General features: G+C 40.2%; 1 protein-coding gene across 5 annotated transcripts in view; it reads left to right on the top strand.

The window, feature by feature from the left end:
• The window catches only part of tsc2 (TSC complex subunit 2), a 29,210-nt gene that overhangs the window by 577 nt on the left and 10,688 nt on the right, over positions 1 to 17,945 (top strand). For 2 of the 5 annotated variants that reach the window (XM_040145497.1, XM_040145498.1), the window contains exons 2-26: positions 3,462 to 3,646; positions 3,771 to 3,857; positions 3,963 to 4,073; positions 4,158 to 4,305; positions 4,762 to 4,879; positions 4,993 to 5,041; positions 6,098 to 6,223; positions 6,419 to 6,492; positions 6,626 to 6,752; positions 7,548 to 7,691; positions 7,797 to 7,934; positions 8,047 to 8,150; positions 8,320 to 8,401; positions 8,675 to 8,830; positions 8,909 to 9,028; positions 9,649 to 9,771; positions 10,201 to 10,307; positions 10,425 to 10,590; positions 10,680 to 10,802; positions 10,924 to 11,058; positions 12,340 to 12,529; positions 12,675 to 12,768; positions 12,847 to 12,949; positions 14,021 to 14,115; positions 16,344 to 16,484. In XM_040145497.1, coding sequence (XP_040001431.1) covers positions 3,512 to 3,646; positions 3,771 to 3,857; positions 3,963 to 4,073; positions 4,158 to 4,305; positions 4,762 to 4,879; positions 4,993 to 5,041; positions 6,098 to 6,223; positions 6,419 to 6,492; positions 6,626 to 6,752; positions 7,548 to 7,691; positions 7,797 to 7,934; positions 8,047 to 8,150; positions 8,320 to 8,401; positions 8,675 to 8,830; positions 8,909 to 9,028; positions 9,649 to 9,771; positions 10,201 to 10,307; positions 10,425 to 10,590; positions 10,680 to 10,802; positions 10,924 to 11,058; positions 12,340 to 12,529; positions 12,675 to 12,768; positions 12,847 to 12,949; positions 14,021 to 14,115; positions 16,344 to 16,484 — 2,996 coding nt within the window. In that variant the 5' untranslated portion in view covers positions 3,462 to 3,511. Of the gene's footprint in view, positions 1 to 2,011; positions 2,234 to 3,461; positions 3,647 to 3,770; positions 3,858 to 3,962; positions 4,074 to 4,157; positions 4,306 to 4,761; positions 4,880 to 4,992; positions 5,042 to 6,097; positions 6,224 to 6,418; positions 6,493 to 6,625; positions 6,753 to 7,547; positions 7,692 to 7,796; positions 7,935 to 8,046; positions 8,151 to 8,319; positions 8,402 to 8,674; positions 8,831 to 8,908; positions 9,029 to 9,648; positions 9,772 to 10,200; positions 10,308 to 10,424; positions 10,591 to 10,679; positions 10,803 to 10,923; positions 11,059 to 12,339; positions 12,530 to 12,674; positions 12,769 to 12,846; positions 12,950 to 14,020; positions 14,116 to 16,343; positions 16,485 to 17,945 lie in introns of those variants that run through there. The other 3 variants (XM_040145496.1, XM_040145499.1, XM_040145500.1) reach the window with 3 other exon arrangements.

Here is a 17,945-nt window from a genome sequence, read left to right as displayed (position 1 = left end):
TTATTTTAATTGTAAAAATGTGCTTAAGGATGTAGAGCTGCAACAATTGGTTGATTAATTGATTTGTTCGAGCAACAGAAAATTAATCGGCAGCTATATTCATAATTGAATTGATAATTTGTTTTAGTCACCTTTTACACAAAACTGCCCAAATTTTGCTCATCACAGTTTCGCAGATGTGAGGATTTGATACTTTTCTTTTTCATACATGGTTGTAAACTAAATATCTTCACAAAGATGTCAACTTGGATTGTGAGAAATTATAGTGGGCCTTTTTCACTAGTTTCCATACTTTTGACAATTTAGGATTAGTCGGTTAATCAAGAGTGTGTTTTGAACGAGAATGACTTGTAGCTGTAGAAAATAGGGAGGACCTCAATAAACAGATATAAACTTCGTCAGCGACAGGTTTGCAGCGTAGATTGTAATTCAAAAGCTAAGCTTTTACAAAAATCTAAGATATTGAAACGTAAGTAAATAACAGATCTCCTGAACTTCTCTTTGAAATACCATAATTTAAAATTATTTTATCTAAGGCCTCAGATTCATTTAATGTAATATCTTTCATGAGCTGTGTGTTCCTATTTTTAATATTGTATTGTCAGTCCTGTGCATCTGTATATCAGTCTAGACAAAAATTGTTCTTCACCTCAGCTTTTGCGGGTAAACTACACTTAATAACACCTGCTGCTCTTCGAATTTTATAACATTATCCTGTTTCTTACTTCTACCACAGTTTCACCGTCTTTCTTTCAAACTATTATAAAACACTTTTAATGTCTTCCTAAAATTACAGCCTTTTTTTTTGGTTAATTTACAAGCAGTTTCATCAATATCATAGCAATAAAAAGAGAGGCTAATGCTCTGTCCAGGTATTTGAATTTTTTGATGTACTGTTTGGATTATAATCAAAACATCTGGTCTGCTCTTCGAAGAGAAACAAAACAAAAAAAAAGAAATTAAAACACAAACAAATTAATGTTGAGCTTAAATGTGGACATACATCCATTTTCAAAGGCCCTCATACAGTATATTGTTATGCCAGTAAACCGCCAACATTTGCAGTGTATAAACTGACAGGCAGTCAGCAAATCCCATAAAGCTGCAATACAAAGACAACCTGCACACTGGGATCACAGCTAGTGAGTTTATTAGCAATGTTTCCACCAACTGCTGGACATTTTAATCATCTAATTGCATTTGATATGTGTCAGGATCTTCTCAATCAAACACTCATTTTATTTCGGGTATAAGGTGGGTGAAAAAGGTTGACAAAACTATAGGGGAGAGCAAGAGTCCTTTAAAAGCATGTGTAACATGTCAAAAAGTTAAAAAAAAAAAAAAGTTTCTACTACATATGGATTCAAAACAAAATATTCTAAAGAACTATATTTTATAGGTGTCTTACACAAACTTTCAGTATCGGTCACAAAGGATATACGGTGAAAATACAATAAATACAATAAAGAGGTGGGTGTCATCAGTGAACAAGGCATTATATATAAAACATATATATATATATATATATATATATATATATATATATATATATATATATATATAAAAACATTCACAACTTATCCACGTGTTTATATAATCAAGTACATTTAATTTTTAGTTTTAAATAAAGATTTTAAAAAAAGAGATGTTGGATCCAGAGCAGAGGGGAAAGAAAAGGAGGGTAAACACCCACATTAACATCAGCAATAGTATACAAAAATAAATAAATAAATAAATAAATAATCCAATAAGGAACCAACTTCATCATCGTCAGCTGGTTTAGCTAGCTGCTAGCCAACTTTTCCTTTGGGTAACGTTGGGTTTCAGTAATTCAGTAAATATATATGAACTCTATCATTGGACTGTTAGACAGTATTACGGGCCCTTTGGGGAAAGAACAGCTCTTACTTTTAGACGTTTTGCTTTAATTTGTCATATCACAGAAAACCAGACTAACAAACGGGCTTTAGCTTGGCGTTGTAGGTTCAGCTCGCTTACAACTGCATTTCCCATCAGCGAGCTCGGCAAACGTGTTTTTGTAGGAAGTACCCCGGTCACAGTATTGGTGTGCCATCCGGTTGAAGAGTGGAGGACTGGGCTTAAACGAGAGCAAGCTTTGAGCTGCATATACAGAGTCATATCGATGCACAGATGCAGACGGCTCGGTTGGCGGCATATGGACGAAGCTGTGACCGAATGAAAGCGAAAACGAAAGCGACTCAACCTTAGCAAGGTGAGGGGAGAGGGGGAGAAGGGGGAGGCGTTGTTTTTAAGCTACCAGACCTTGAATGCCACAGAGGAAAGCTAGTATATGACAGGCAATGTAAAGCGTCGCTAATGGTTCACTAGCGCCATTGTGCATTTCTCCTGATCATGCCTTGTTTATGCCTTGTTTATGTAATGTTCACAGATAGAATTTGCTCTGGTCAGAGGCTACCTTGCACCGCTGTAGTTGTTGTTGTTGGATTGAAACAGAACAGTCGTTGTCTGTCTGCTCACCTCCCCTCCCCTCCCCTCTGTCTCTGTCAAGTCCACATGACAGAAAATTCTTCAAACCTGCCCCCCCCCAACAAAAAACAAAAAACAAAACAAAAAACCCCTCAGAAAACCGGGTTTACACATTTATGGGCTGGGACTCTAAACTTAAAAACTTCAACTGCACTGCCATCCTGATGCATCAATGCGCAGTGAAGAATACACAGTTCATAACTGCTATAAATGGAAAATCCCAGGACAGAAAATTCCCAATGAGCCGCCTCCACTTCGTCACTACACTAGTTTGGGGTTTATTTGGCCAGGTTCAAAAATATCTGTGGACTTACACCAATTGCCTTTCATGTAAATGAGTCAAAAAGGCAAATTTAGTGTTTTCCTCAGTGTTGTATGGTGAAAGTGGGCCATCTCACTTGTGCCAAAGATCACTTCTACTAACATAAAAAAATAAATACACTTTACTGTAATAAAAAATTTGGTGTCATAGAAAATGAGTAAACCCACCAATGTGACATACAGTATGTAATGACTGTGTCAGTTGTTAAGGTCGTCATTGTCTGACTGACACTGATGTGTCAACATCTGGGTGGCTAACTACCGAGGTTAATTATTTCCAGGTGAAAATCATGATGTCTACTTAAGAACTCTAGAAAAACTTCATACTCAAAAGATTAGAAATAGACAATAGGTCAATAAGGCAAAAGGCAAAATTACCAATACTCATCATAAATGTGAAGCTTATTCCACCATGCATAAGATGACATCCGAATAGCAATCTCACACTGTCCAAAAGCCAAAGAATTACAGAAAGACAACAAAGAAGAAAACATATATATTCAGTATCTATTAAATGCATTTATTTTATCACCCACGGAATAACCCCCCTTGGGTATTAGGTTTTTGCATAATCAAAGCTAACTGTGATGGCTGTTGCAAAAATTTTTAAACTTGTGTTACTGTTTCTTTAGACAGCCATCTGTCCCAGCCTGTGCAGTCTATCACTGCTCCAGCCCGGGCCATGAATAAACAACCAAGCAAGGAGAGTCTCAAGGACAAGGTGAAGGGGATCTTTGGGCTGGGACCGCCGCGCCCACCGAGCAAACAGAGTGACACCAAACCATCAGAGTTTATCATCACGGCTGACATCATCAGGGTGTGCAGAAGAGACTGTGCACTTTCTCTCACACACACACACACACACACTCAAACTCACCAAGCTTTATAATTTTTTCCCATCATGTTTTGGGTGGCCTTACTCTTCACTTTATGTCTTTCAGGAGCTCCACCCAGACTGCGGTCTGAGCAACCGTGTTCGCATGATGAACCATGTCTGTGATCTTGCCAAAACGAAAAAATTTGAGGAGGTGAGTCTGCTCCGGCTGTCATATTGTAATACAGCAGTACATGCAATCATCTGTCTTTGTTAAACCGTGTGTGCATATATATATGTGTGTGTGTGTGTTTTTCAGCATGCAGTAGAGGCAGTATGGAAAGCTGTGGAGGACATGCTGACTCCAGAGCAGCCACCTGAGGCCAGACATGCTGTCCTGCAGCTTCTGAGGGCCATTATACAGGGACAGGTACACAATGCACACAAACAAGCAGCTCCTAAATGCAAATATAGTTTTTGTCATTTGTCAGACATATTCATTGTTTATGTGAAGGGCGAGCGACTCGGCCCTCTGAGAGCCTACTTTTTCAAGGTGATCAGAGACTACCAACCATGCAACGAAGACCTCTCCGATAGGCTGGAAGTCTTCAAGGCCTTAACGGAAAATGGAAAAGACATCACGTACCTGGAGGAGGACATAGGTAAAACTCCATGGAAAAATATTAAAGCACTTTTAAAACTACACCTGGTTATTGTCTGGTTAACCAGCAGAATCGTTTTTGTTATGAATTGTAATTGTATAACTTGGATTCAGGATTGAAAATCTGGATTTCAATTATGTCAAATGCAGAACAAATACAGACTTTAAACTGACTTGCAAACACTTCATACTAATTGTCTTTGTTATGTCTCAGCGGATTAGTTTCAACTTGTGATCTCCGTTCCCTTACTGTAGTTTTTCTTTTAATTTTGCAGTTTGTTTCTTACCAATGTATCTGCAGTTTGGGCAGAGTAATGATGATTATTATGAAGATTTGAACCCTTTGTTGTAGCTGACAAATACTGTTTGTAATTATAACTTGTAAAGGCACGAATGGTCTGTTACACACCTTATTTACTGGTATGTTTTTTCTGTTCTCTTTTCTCCTCTCCCCCAGCACGCTTTGTCCTCCTGTGGATGGACATAGGTCTCACCTCTGACTTTCTCCACGTTCTCGTAAATCTGGTGAAGTTCAACAGCTGCTACTTGGACCAAAATGTCTCCATCATGGTCCAGTAAGTAGGACAGCCAAAGAGATATACACAGTTTTGTTTTTCTCTTATTTGGGAAATGTCTGTAACTTTTTTTTGTTTTGTTTTTTTTGCTTGCTCTGTTCTGCTCTCTGCAGGAAAATCTGTCTCCTGTGCAATAGAACAACATCCTCAACAGATATTGAGGTGGGTATTTGTTTTTACTTTGCTTTACTTGTTGAACTCGAGCAGCTGTAACTGCAGTGCAACAAGTTTCTTCAGTTATCTCAATCCAAAGCCACCATATCTAGTAGACCTACATAATCAGGTAAATGTAAAAACTGCCAATCTTTTTTCATAGTCAGGAAAAAAAAACATATCATCTTACAGTAAATGATGCAGAGCTTGAGTGGGGCCTATCACCATGTGATAAGCAGACAGTGTTTGCTAAATGTATATTTATAGGAACCATGTTGCCATAGCAGACTGTACTTTAAGAAAGCTGCAGGCACAGAGGGAAGCAGTCTTATTTCATCAGTCTTTCTCTGATTCTCAAATGTTAATAGAGTGTTAGTTTGTGGGCCGTCCTTACCAATGTGCAGTAACATGTTTACATTAACAGTTATCTCCAGGTTTTGGAGCATCCTGAATGCTTTAAAGTGCCAATGTCAGTGAACAGTTTACCTATGTGAAGCTTGCAGAAATATTGAAGATACACTGTGTTTCATAATTTGCAACAGCATTAATGACTCATGTAGTGCTTATTGCATTTAACCTTTACATTTAACCCACAGTAGGAAAACAGGAACTTGCATTTTACATTTACATTGATATAACAAACAAGACAACATAAGAGGATTTTTTTTAAAGGTGAACATAGGATGCTTAATTTTAAACAATCAACTGGCAGTCTGGTGTAACAGATTTTTAATTAACTGTACTTTCCTCTTGTTAATACCTTGAAAAATGCAAACGGCTTTATTGTAAACAAATGACGATCGTGTAAACATCATCAGTACCCATTAACTGAAAAATTAACATTGCCAATTTAGTGACACCTACTTCAATCTTGAATTTATGAACCTCCTAGAGGTTTTTTTGCTACTTTGTATTGTTTATTCCAAATACTATGTAAAAATAATTAACATAGTTGGTTTGTATTCAAAACCAACAAAAATTGGACTGCAAGTCTTTGATGCTGATCTGCGGCCGTATGCACCATAAGTGTGTCATAGTCTGTGTGGTTGTGTATGTTGTGTCCAGGTAGCACTACAAGTCCTGGATGCAGTGGTGTGTTACAACTGCCTGCCCTCAGACTCTCTCACCGTCTTCATCATCACACTTTGCCGTACAGTCAATGTCAAGGAGTTTTGTGAGTCCTGCTGGAAGGTGAGAAAAGAACACATATACATGTACATACACACACACACACACACACACACTTTACACACACTCATTTACCTGTTCTCTAACGAGTCTGATATGATGGAGCACAATTCATAATTGCGTCTTCTGATTTTTTTTTTTTTTTTTCTCTCCCTCTGTTGTTGTTCTCTCTTGTTGTACTGCTCTCTGCTTCTGTAGTTGATGAGGAAGGTGTTGGGAACTCACCTCGGTCACAGCGCTATTTACACGATGTGTCGCATCATGGAGGAGAGGTATTGTCGCAGGTTTAAGAAGTTTAAACATATTTCTGAACGTGTGGTGCATTAATAAACATATATTATTTGTGGAGAGGATATGGTTATCCTGTTTATGAGTGTGGCTCTAACCACCTGCAATCTGCACCAGGGTGTACATGGAGGATGCACCATTGTTGAGAGGAGCTGTATTTTTTGTTGGAATGGCACTCTGGGGTGCACACAGACTCCCCGCCCTCAAAAACACCCCCACATTGGTTCTACCATCTTTCTACAAGGTAACACACGTACACACACAGTACATGCATTATTTCCTAGTAGGCATGTGCTTAACAGTGAAATCTAATATCCAATTATGGTATTGTGGTCAAAATAATCTTATTACTTAAATTACACAAAAACAGAATTAATGCATAATTGGCAGAAAAAAAGTCACAAAACTGTTTTGTTTTTATTATACAACCCACTGCATTGCCTGGGGTCGCATTAATGGATGTGTTCATCATCAATAATCTGATTAATATTTTCTCAATTAATCATTTGGTCTAAGAAATATCACAAAATGTTGAAAAATTCCCATCATAATTTGCTGATGCTCAAGGTGACATATTAAAACTTACTGTTTTGTCTAAACCCAAAGATGTTCAGTTTACTATCACAGAAAAAAAAAAAAACCCAAACAATAAATATGAATATTTTGAGCCAAAGAATTTTTGGGATGTTCATTTTTGTTGCCGATGCATTTTCTTGAGCAACTTAACAATTTATTGATTAATTGTTTACCTATAATATTGTTAACTAAAAATCATACAATTTTGAACTTTCAGAATAGTGCAAAAGTGTGTGGCATCAGTGTAAGTAATACTATATTTGTTTTCTCTCAAGAGGTATCCAGCGGGACTTTCAGTTGTTGCCCCGTCTTCAGTTCTAAGGATTTAGAAGAGCTGAGATTGACAAATAACGAGTAAAGATACATGAGAAAATACTGAAAAGAGGGTATTCTGAAAAACTTGACAGTATAAATTTAAAAAATCAGTTGCCGTGACTGTTGGTGTCTGACCTCTGCCACTCAGGCCATGTCGTGTGCCAATGAGGTGGTGTCCTATGAAATCGTCCTCTCCATCACCAGACTGATCAAGAAATACGGCAAGGAGCTGCAGGTTGTCACCTGGGACATCCTGCTGGGCATCATAGAGCGACTTTTGCAGCAAATCCAGGTACAAACAAGTACATACTGCCATGTGCGCACACACAGACACACTCATACATTAAAACACCAGTTCTTATATGACCAAGTGGCTTTTTCTCATCTGTCTTCACAGACAATAGGCAGTGCAGAGTTGAAGGCCATCGTCTATGAGCTGTTGACCACAGTAGAGGAGCTGTATGAGCAGAACGGTTACCATGGCTCCACAGAGAAGTTCTTTAGCCTGGTGGAGAAATGTGCTGACAAGAGACCTGTTAGTTCTTTTTCAATATCTGTCTCTCTCTGTGCCATCCTGTCTTGTCATTTAGTTCTCTTACATACTGCTGCTTCCTTTTTAATCTTACTCTTGCTTCTGTGTGTGACAGGATGCCTCAGTGCTGACCCTCATCTCATACAGGGCCCAGTCTATCCAGCCAGCCAAGGACGGCTGGATCCAGAGCCTTCACCGCCTCATGGAGAAATTCTTCAGGTAGGATGCGCAAACACACACATAGGATGGTCAAGATATCTAATATGTCAGTGGCCAGGTTTTGGTAGTTTCTTTGTGTCCCTCTTTGTTAATCATAACCTCGATCCCTGTCTCGTCTGTATCGTAATCTTACCTGTCCATCTCTTTTATCCCACTGTCTCTCTGAAAGGACCGAGACTCGCAGTGTGATAAGGATCAAAGTGCTTCACATCCTGTCCTTCGTTCTCAGTACCAACCGACAGCTGTACGAGGTCTGTATGCTCACATACATGCGCACATGCACATTTGCATCCGTATTAACTGTCAAGTTCACTGTCAACCACTCTGTATGCACACTCCACTGTTGCGATACATATCTGTACAATTTTACATATCTGTAAAATTCCTGTTTACCTGTTTTGCTGTTGTGCACTGATGTGCGTTTTTTTAATGTTTGTGTTGACGCGCTTCTCTCAGATGAATAGATCATAAAAAATTCCTCAAAATTAAACTCGTTCGGTTGTTTCTTCGTTGACTTGTTCTAGGATGAGTTGATTGAAATGGTGGTGATCCCCCAGCTTAGTGGGATAGCTGAAGACCGGGACTTGGCCGTCAGAAAACAGGCCACCCAGCTACTGGTGGACCTCGCTGAGGGCTGTAACACACACCACTTCACCAGCCTGCTGGACATCATTGAGCGGGTACACAATCTCACTTTTACCCTTCTGTTCTCTCCATTTTAGCCAAGGTAAGATAATTCCAGTGTTTGTTCTTCTTAGGTGGCCAGTCGCTCTCTGGTGTGTGCAGGGCCCCTGGAGGTTTCTGAGAGAGACCCCACAGCAGAGTCTCCTATGGAGGACGTCAGGACTGCTATACTGGGCTTGCTGGAAATCCTGCAGGTAGAGTACAAACTATTTACACTATTTAGATATTAAGTAGATATTGAGGGCTAGATTCACCAAAGTGACATTAAAGAACAGGAGCTGAAAATCTTTTTCTTTTTTTAACCTTCACTGGTTTAACTTCTCACCTTGCTGCAGTGATGTAGAAGTGTACTCCAGGCTATGTCAGTCCGCCATGACATCACAGTTTGGCGTGGTTACAGGTGCAACATGGCACACTTCTGAACACACCTAGCAGAGAAACAGCAGTCAGAAGTTTTCCTGAGAGAGAACCTAGTTTTGTTATTCTTTAAGACTGCTGATGATAAGTTATTTTAAAAAAAAAAAAAAAAAAAATGATGATAAGGACACTATTTTTGTTCTCTTATAAACTTAACATGTTTTCATACTGTATTTACAAACATTTTAAATTTAAAAAATAATGTTTGTAAATGTAGCAGGAAGGACGATAATAAATATCTTAACTATTGATGATGGTCAACTTCTTGATTTTTTATCTTTTAACTTGAGATTATAAAGTTACGGGGGGAAAAAAAACAGCAATTAAAACAATTAAAAAATGTTTGAAAATTGTCATTGAATCTGGTAAGAACCTTCTTCTTTCTCTCTTCTCGTAGAGCAAGCTTTACAGCCTACCAGCCAGCCACGCTAGCCGTGTTTATGAGTTGCTTATCAGCCACCTGCAGCTTCACTACAAGAACAAGTACTGTTCACCTATTGCCTCCAGTATTAGACTACAGGTAGGGGTAATGGATTTTTCTGTGCCTATTTGTGTATCTCTTACTGCATCTGCAATGTACTTTGGCGGCTGTCGTTCAGGAGGTAGAGCGGGTCGTTCACTAACCGGAAGGTCGGCGGTTCGATCCCCTGCTCCTCCAGTCCGCATGTTGAATTGTCCTTCGGAAAGATATTGAACCCCATGATGTATCGTGTGTGTGTGTGTGTGTGTGTGTGTGTGTGTGTGTGTGTGTGTGTGTGTGTGTGTGTGTGTGTGTGCGTGTGTGTGTTTTAAAAAGCTCTGTATTAATAGAAAAGCGCTGTATGAATGTGTTTGTGAATGGGTGAATGTGGCATGTAGTGTAAAGAGCTTTGAGTGGTCGACGAAACTAGAAAAGCGCTATAGACGTGCTGTCCATCTACCATGCCTTTGAACTTTCTCTCTTCCTCAGGTGTTTGACTTCTTCCTGATGATGCGTGCAGACTCTCTTCACCGTCTCGGAGTCCCCAACAAAGATGGGGCCATGAGGTTCAGCCCTTACTGCTATTGTGACACAGGGTGAGGATGCACACATAACACCTAGTGCCACAGCTCTTACCTGCAGCTGTTTTTCTCATTATAATTCAGTCAATTAAATGATAAGAAAACTATTTAATATGTGTTTTGTTGTTTCAGCGAGCCAGAGAAGCGAGTCAGTGAAAAGAAGCCGCCAGGTTCAGCATCTCCTCCTGCTAGTAGCCCAGCTCCCCCCACTGCTCCTCCCCCATCAACAGCCTCGATACGCTCAGCCTACCTCCCCTATGCACCTGCCTTCATTGTCCTCCTGCAGTGCCTCAAGATGGTACACACAGGCACGCACACACACATACACTGATTTCCCTGTTATTCCTGAAGATGTCAGACATTTGTTGGTTTGTTTTTCTCTTGCAGGAGACAGACTGGAAGGTGCTGAAGCTTGTTCTCGACAAGCTGCCATGGACGCTGCAGTACAAAGTGCTGCTGCTGACATCTCCGTGCAGCCTTGACCAGCTCTGTTCTACACTCTGCTGCATGGTATTGTAAAATACATGCGTACAAATCTATGTTTACAAGTCTGTACACATGTGAATTTCTTTGCATACATAGGACCAAATGCCACTATGTGTTGCTCCTTTCTTCATCTCTGTTCTTGTAGGTGACGGATCGGCTGATCTCAGAGCGCTTGAAGAAGACCCCAGAGGGGTTTTCCCGCACTGATGTTCAGCTGGCGGTGGTTCCTGTCCTCACGGCGATCACCTCCTACCACAGCTACTTGGAGCAGTCGAGACAGGTACAAACCATAGTATGTAGAAAGTAATTAAAGAGGGTTTACTGACTATCAAGTTTGGAGCGACAGTGTCCCATTTTGCCTTTTTTTTTCTGTATACCACACACAACCTCCTCTATCAGATTGACAGTCTTGGTCAAAATTATTGGCACCCCTGAATTTTGAGTACACAATTCAGAATATCTTTAGAAATAAAAGCAAATTGACCAATTTTGTATATATTTTAATCAAATGTTCAAGGTTACTGAACAAAATAAAATTTCAAAAAATACTTGCATAATAGTGAAATAATACACCAAATGTTCCCGACACACAATTATTGGCACCTTTCACTAATATTTGGTTGCAGTACCTTTGGCAACAACGGCAGCCTCTAAATGTTTCTAGTAGACATCTAGAAGCTTCTTGCATCTGTCTGCTGGTAGTTTCTGCCTCTCTTCCATTACTGTGAGTTCAAGCTCTTAAGTTTGCAGAAATCTTTTTTGCAATGGCAGATTTCAACTTTCTCTGAAGATTTTCAGTGGGATTTAGGTCAGAACTCCTTGCTGGCCAGTTTAAAACAGTCCATCTTTTCCTTTTCAAATGTTCTGTCGTGCTGCTGGATGTGTGCTTTGGGTCGTTGTCCTGCTGAAAGACCCAGGACCTTCACGTCAAACCTAGTTTTTTGACAGTGGGTAACACATTTCGCTCTAAAATGCCTTGACAATCTTCTGATTTCATCATTCCTTTGATACATCATCCCTTTTGCCACAATACGCATCAACCTTCACAGACTTCTCTCATTGAGTTTCTTCTTAGCATCAAGTCCTGGAAGCATCTTAACAGTTTTATGACTTCTTGATAACATTTTTAAACTTCTTGATAACATTATGAACTTTTGAAACAGGGATTTGGAGATCTTTGATTATTGATCACTGAAAATTAAGCACAGGTGAGTCTCGTTTGTTTTTTGTTTTTGTTTGAGGAGCCAATTTTAAATTAATCAAAAAGGTGCAAATAATTGTGTCAAGTATACATTTAATGTCTGTATTTTTTTATTTCACTATATGTTGTTGTTGTTGTTGTTCATTAACTTTGGACATTTTATTAAATATTCGGACTATACAAAATTGATTAATTTGTATTTATTTCTGAAATATTCCAAATTCTGTACCTAAAATTCAGGGTTCCAATAATTTCAACCAGGACTGTACTAGCCACCCCACACACAGACATGGAGGTAGTCACACAGAATCAGGCCATAAAACTAAATTGACATTAGTTAATTTCTTTTCCCGTCTGAAGAGAGAGCTGGTTCAGTGCCTTGAGACTGGCCTCATTTACCGCTGTGCCAAGCAGTGTGTAGTGGCCCTTACAATGTGCACAGTGGAGATGCCTGACATCATGATCAAGCTCCTGCCCGCTCTTATTGTCAAGCTCACCCACATCTCGGCCACTGTTGCCATGGCATCTCCTATGCTTGAGTTCCTCTCCAGTGAGTACCAAAAGCTTTTCTCAGTTCATTGTTTAACATTGTTTAATGTTCAAGGTCAGTTAGTCACATCAGATTTTCTGTCACAGTGGAAGCACAAAATAAGAGAGTTTGGTCGATCTGTATTTTCTTCAATTCTGTTTCATAGCTCTGGTGCGCCTGCCTCATCTGTATGCCAACTTTGTAGCTGAGCAGTATGTCAGTGTGTTTGCCATCTCCTTACCCTACACTAATCCCTCCAAGTAAGTATTCTCACACACCAATACGTGTATTCTCAGAGGACCAGGCACACTCTGAGCTGTTTCTTCCATTCCCACCAGGTTCAACCAGTACATCGTGTCCCTGGCCCACCATGTGATTGCTATGTGGTTCATACGCTGCAGACTCCCCTTCCGCAAAGACTTTGTTCAGTACATTACAAAGGTGTGTGTTGGTTTGTCTTCCTACCCTTAACTGACTTTTTATGACTTGCAATTTTAATTTGAAATATAACTTTACCACTGTAATGCAGCAAAAAAATACAGCCAAACTCACAACTTCCTCAATTCCTCATCCCCACCCACCCAAAACGCACAAACAATGAACATATAAAGCAAACTTTCCTAACTCTATCCCAATTCTGTAAAGACAGGACTCCAGGCATCTTTTTTGTTGTCCAGTCATTGTAAGATAATACCTTAAAGGAATAGTTACATAATTTGGGAAATGTGTTTTCGTTTTCTTGCCAAGAGTTAATTAGAAGATCTGTACCACTCACGTGCTTCTGTGTTGCCAGAGGGCAGTTAGCTTAGCTTAGCATAGACTGGAACCAGGGAGAAAAAGCTCACCTGAGGCCTAGTGTCTTGCTTTCACCGTAAGGAAAAAGAGAAGAGAAACAGCAACCAGCGGAGATTCCAGAAGGTCACTGGGACCGTCCAAGCGATAGTCGGCACATAAAAAAGCAGTAAAACCACAACTTTTCATTTTTGTACGAAATAAACAGAAGAGACGTAAGCTTTACCTTTGGACCTACCCGGGCTAGCTGCTAAGTTAAGATAACATCTCCTGGCTCCAGCTACATATTTAATGGACACCTGAGAGTGGTATCAATCTTCCTGTCTCACTCTCTGGAAAAAATATCTTTCCCAAAAATGTCAAGCTATCCATTTTAAAATCTCCTAAAGCACGAACTTTCAGACAGAATACAAACTGCACACTTGTGATGTCACACATTGACAGTGACTCTTCATCGTGAATTGTTTTGGGGCTTGACCACAGTGCATGCACAGTACTAACATACCCTCATCTCCCCTACATTTGCATTAGGCCACAGAATCTCAAAGTCTTTATAGCCTAGTCTATGTGATGTAAAATTTTAAATTACCCCAGCCTTATCCTTAAATCTTTTGACATTATTTGAGATTTGCTGCAGACACTGTATTCACTCCAACTACAGTAAATTTCAGTTTTGCGTTTCTGTATCTTTACGTTCACATTTTTGTTTTTTTTCTCCAGGGTTTGCGTTCCAATGCCCTGCTGCCATTCGATGACGGTCATGAGCAGAGCCCATTTCGCGCCCGAAGCACCAGCCTCAATGAAAGACCCAAGAGGTAAAGCATACGTTCACATACAGCACCACAATCCAGCAGCACCACACACTGTTGGTGTGGCCGTTGTTGTGTAAGAGGGTTGGGGTTGCTAAGATAACAGGGGACTCAGCATGACTGGTACTGTGGCGTGAGGGTTGCAAAGACTCCTCTCAGGTTGCCATGGTGATCATTAGTTAATTGTTTTATTGTTCATGCTTTTTTACATTTTAAAATTTTGTTTTGCCAAGATTTGTGTTTGAAATCCACCTCTCCTCATATTAATGGCATACAGGGGGTGGACAAAATAACATGAGCACCTGTATAACATAATGTCATCTAAGGCAATAGCCCTGCGGTTTATTCTGATGAGAGATTTTGATTCAACTTAGTGCTAATATTTGAGGCTGTAGAATTTTTTATTTTTTTATTTATTTTTTATTTTATTTTGTAGAAGATTATATTATATTATCAAGGTGTTTGTGTTACTGTGCCCACCACCTTAAGCTTATAAAAGTACATACAGAGCGATAGCATGGGGAAAGAACTATCAGGTTTTCTTTCTCCTGCTGTCACATCTCCCCATCTGACTGTTATTTATGAGCATAGTAAATATAGCCTTTACATGTACACAATGAGAAATACACACGGTCTTTCACACGGAGGTGTAAGGAAGCTTTTCTCAGCAAGGCGTGGTGCGCAGTTTTGTTTCCAACTGAAAAGGGCATGACCTTTACAAAAATGACCGTGTTTTCACACGGAAACCGTTCTAAAAAAATCAGACTGCTTAGCCTAATCTCCTAGTTAATCCAGTATTTCCGCTGTGCATATCCTGAAGATCCAAAATAACTATTAAAAAATAACCAATACTGTTTGAGACCACACTGTACTCCCTGTGGGCTACTTCCTAAAAAATATAACACTGCTTCTCCATATGTCTTCCTATTTCATTGTAGCTTTTTATTAAATCTCCCCTTCTTCTCTTCCGTGGTTCAGTTAATTATGTTTTAGGAAATATTATTGCAGCCTTGGGTCCGCATACTTAATGGTATATTTCAAAAAAGCTCATACCACCTTTGCTGCTGATGCAATCAAGCACATTCCCTTTGCAACAGTGCCTCTGCTAACATCAGTATCTGTACTGTATCAACCAACTTTCATTGTTCCATAGTATGTTATCATTCACGCAGTGATCTGTCCTTGTGCTGCTCATTGCCCACTGTTGGGTTGGAGTTCTGCATGTCAGAGTCCACACGGATCATTTCACATTGGTCAAAAGGCTTTTTCATATGTCATAGGGTAACACTACCTGTTATGATGTCAAAATTAAATTTGGAGGTCTCAAAAAGTCTCGATTATCTTTTTTATTTAATATATTAAGCCATTAACAAGTGCACTATTTAGAGATGTATCTTATCCATGGTATTTAATCCAGACTTTGCTGTGCTCCAACCCTCAGGTTTAACCCAGCATGTAATTTTCAGTTGGATTTGTTGTTTCTCCTGTGTTTTATCTTCCATTATGTAAGGCGAATGCTGGGTCCATCCCTACTATTTTACTTCTCCTATACTAGTCCTTGGCTTCATTATGTACCTGCTGTCTGAAATAATGTTTATTTTGTTGCTCTCCTGAATACCTTCTGTGCATATTTTCTTTTCTGAATAGCAGAAGCTGTTTTACCCTCTGCTGTAGCTTGTCTGTTTTCCTTTTAGTTGATGTTAAGCCTTTTTTTAATCCTCTTTTTCTTACTCCGCTCTCCTGTAATCTGATTCATAGTGTTCACTGCTGTTAATTTTCACCTTGTTTTGTTTTTCTTTTAATTCTTCATTTGACCCCTCCCCTGCCTCCTGCGGTTGGGTGCTGCGTTGTGGTTGTGGTTTTGGGGGGTGGTCGTGTCATCTTGGATCCTCCCTACATTGCTCCTAACCCTTCCCCTTTCCTGTGACCTCTGCCCTTTGACCTTTTGACCTGTCCTCTGTACCCTGCCCCCCAACACCCCAACCCCTACCCTCTACCCTCCCCCCTCCCCTCTGCGTGGTGTGTGCCCCTTGGTGACCTGCTCATGTTGCTCTGGTGCTCGGGTGACGATTCCTGCTGTCTCCTGGTATACCTCCTCAAACCACACTGCCCCTACACTCCCAAACCACTTCCACCCTCACGATGACCCACCCCCTTACTGCCCACTGCCACCGTATTGCCATCTCCGGGCCCGTTCCCCTCGCCCCTCGCCATGGGTACCCATCACCGCCTAGTCTGCGGGCGGCAAAAGTGGCGAAGGCAGCAGCGGCGGTAGCCAATAGCAGCAGCTCTCCTGTTAAAGAGCTGAGGGACCTGTCAGCCATGGACGCTTTCCGCTCCCGCAGCATCAGTGTCTCCGAACACGCGGTCCGCAGGTTAGAGAAGAGCCTTCTGGGTAACCAAACAAAAAACAACAACCCAAACACTTGTTGCTTCCTCCATGGGATGGTTGATGGGGAATAGGTTAATTGTCATGCGGGTCCGTTGGGCGGGCGTTAGATGGTTTGTTGCCAGGGACACCTGGAACGGGTGGTGCATGCTGGAGGAAGGTTTGTGTGTCGACCATTTTGGTTTGGGCTGCGATCATTCAAGTGCTGTTTTTAGATTTTTTTAAATTTTTTTTTTTTTTATGATTTGCTTTTGCATGCAGTGTTTGCAGAAGACATCGGAAAAGCAAACTGATCCATGTGGATGTTTTTCTGTTTGATTTTGCTCTAACACAGATTGTGCTTTTTTATTCTCATTTAATTTTAATGTCTTTGGTATGACTTGGATTTTTTTTTTTTTTTTTTGTTTTGTGTTTGTCTGTTTTGCTTGGTGTTTTGCTGACTTTTTTTGATGGGCCTAACAACAAATGAATGGCAGGAGAGGCTGGTGCAAAGCATATGTGTCTAAAGTGATGGGATCTTGATTGTCAACACCTGCAACCAACAACTCTGCCTCCCTCTTCCTGGTGGGAGGGCACTTCTGCTTCCTCTGCCAGTGACAGGGATGACAGCAGCACAACAGCTTTGTTTGCTTGCTTGACATATTTTTGTTTTTGTTTTGCTCCACTCACAAACATAAACTGTGCTGCTATGACCATGGCAATCTCCTGGTGTGGGATTTTAGGACTAGCTGGGCTCATGTGAACTTTGAACACAGTTTGATTACAGACTCCAATCATTCATATCACCACACACACACATACACACTCTTCACTTATCTTCATACCTTTTATGCTTATCTTTGCTTGGCCTACATGCTAGAGTGACTGACAGATGTATGATCTATCACTGCAGTTGGCAGATGTGGCTTCAGTGCCACTCTCTTAATTATGTTGTACCACTCCTGCCCTGCAGATGGCAGTAAAAGCCTAGCACTGTAATGTTTGAAACAACTATATAGTGTATTTAATTTCAGAGTGACTATGAAACTCTATGATGCGAAACAACTGCAGTGTAGATCTTATTATCCTGTTTCAACTTCTAAATGGCTGTAAAATCTGCTTTTTTCTCAGATAGTTGGTTTTGTGTCTCTTTAATGGTAACCCCTGAGTGACGAGCTAGATTGAAGCCTGTCTCCTGATGGACAATGGTTTCACCCCAGACAACATGACCATGTTTTAAGCTGTTAGACCTAAAGGTGACATATTTTCATAAACTAAATTTGATGTGGTATCAAGAAATGACCCTAGACACATACGTCTTAAAATGATTCTTCCAGTTTAGCTGGGCTTGTGCTGCTCATACAAACACATTGACCTTTGTATCTGCACAAAAAAGCAAAGCGTTGCATTTTTAAAATGCCATAAAATTCAGCTTTAGTTTGAATTGTGTAAAGTCGCTTAAATTAAG

This window comes from Xiphias gladius, chromosome 15 (assembly GCF_016859285.1).
Source record: "Xiphias gladius isolate SHS-SW01 ecotype Sanya breed wild chromosome 15, ASM1685928v1, whole genome shotgun sequence".
NCBI lineage: Eukaryota > Metazoa > Chordata > Actinopteri > Istiophoriformes > Xiphiidae > Xiphias > Xiphias gladius.
The sequence above is the reverse complement of the archived record's forward strand: the minus strand, read 5'-3'. Positions and strand labels throughout refer to the sequence as shown.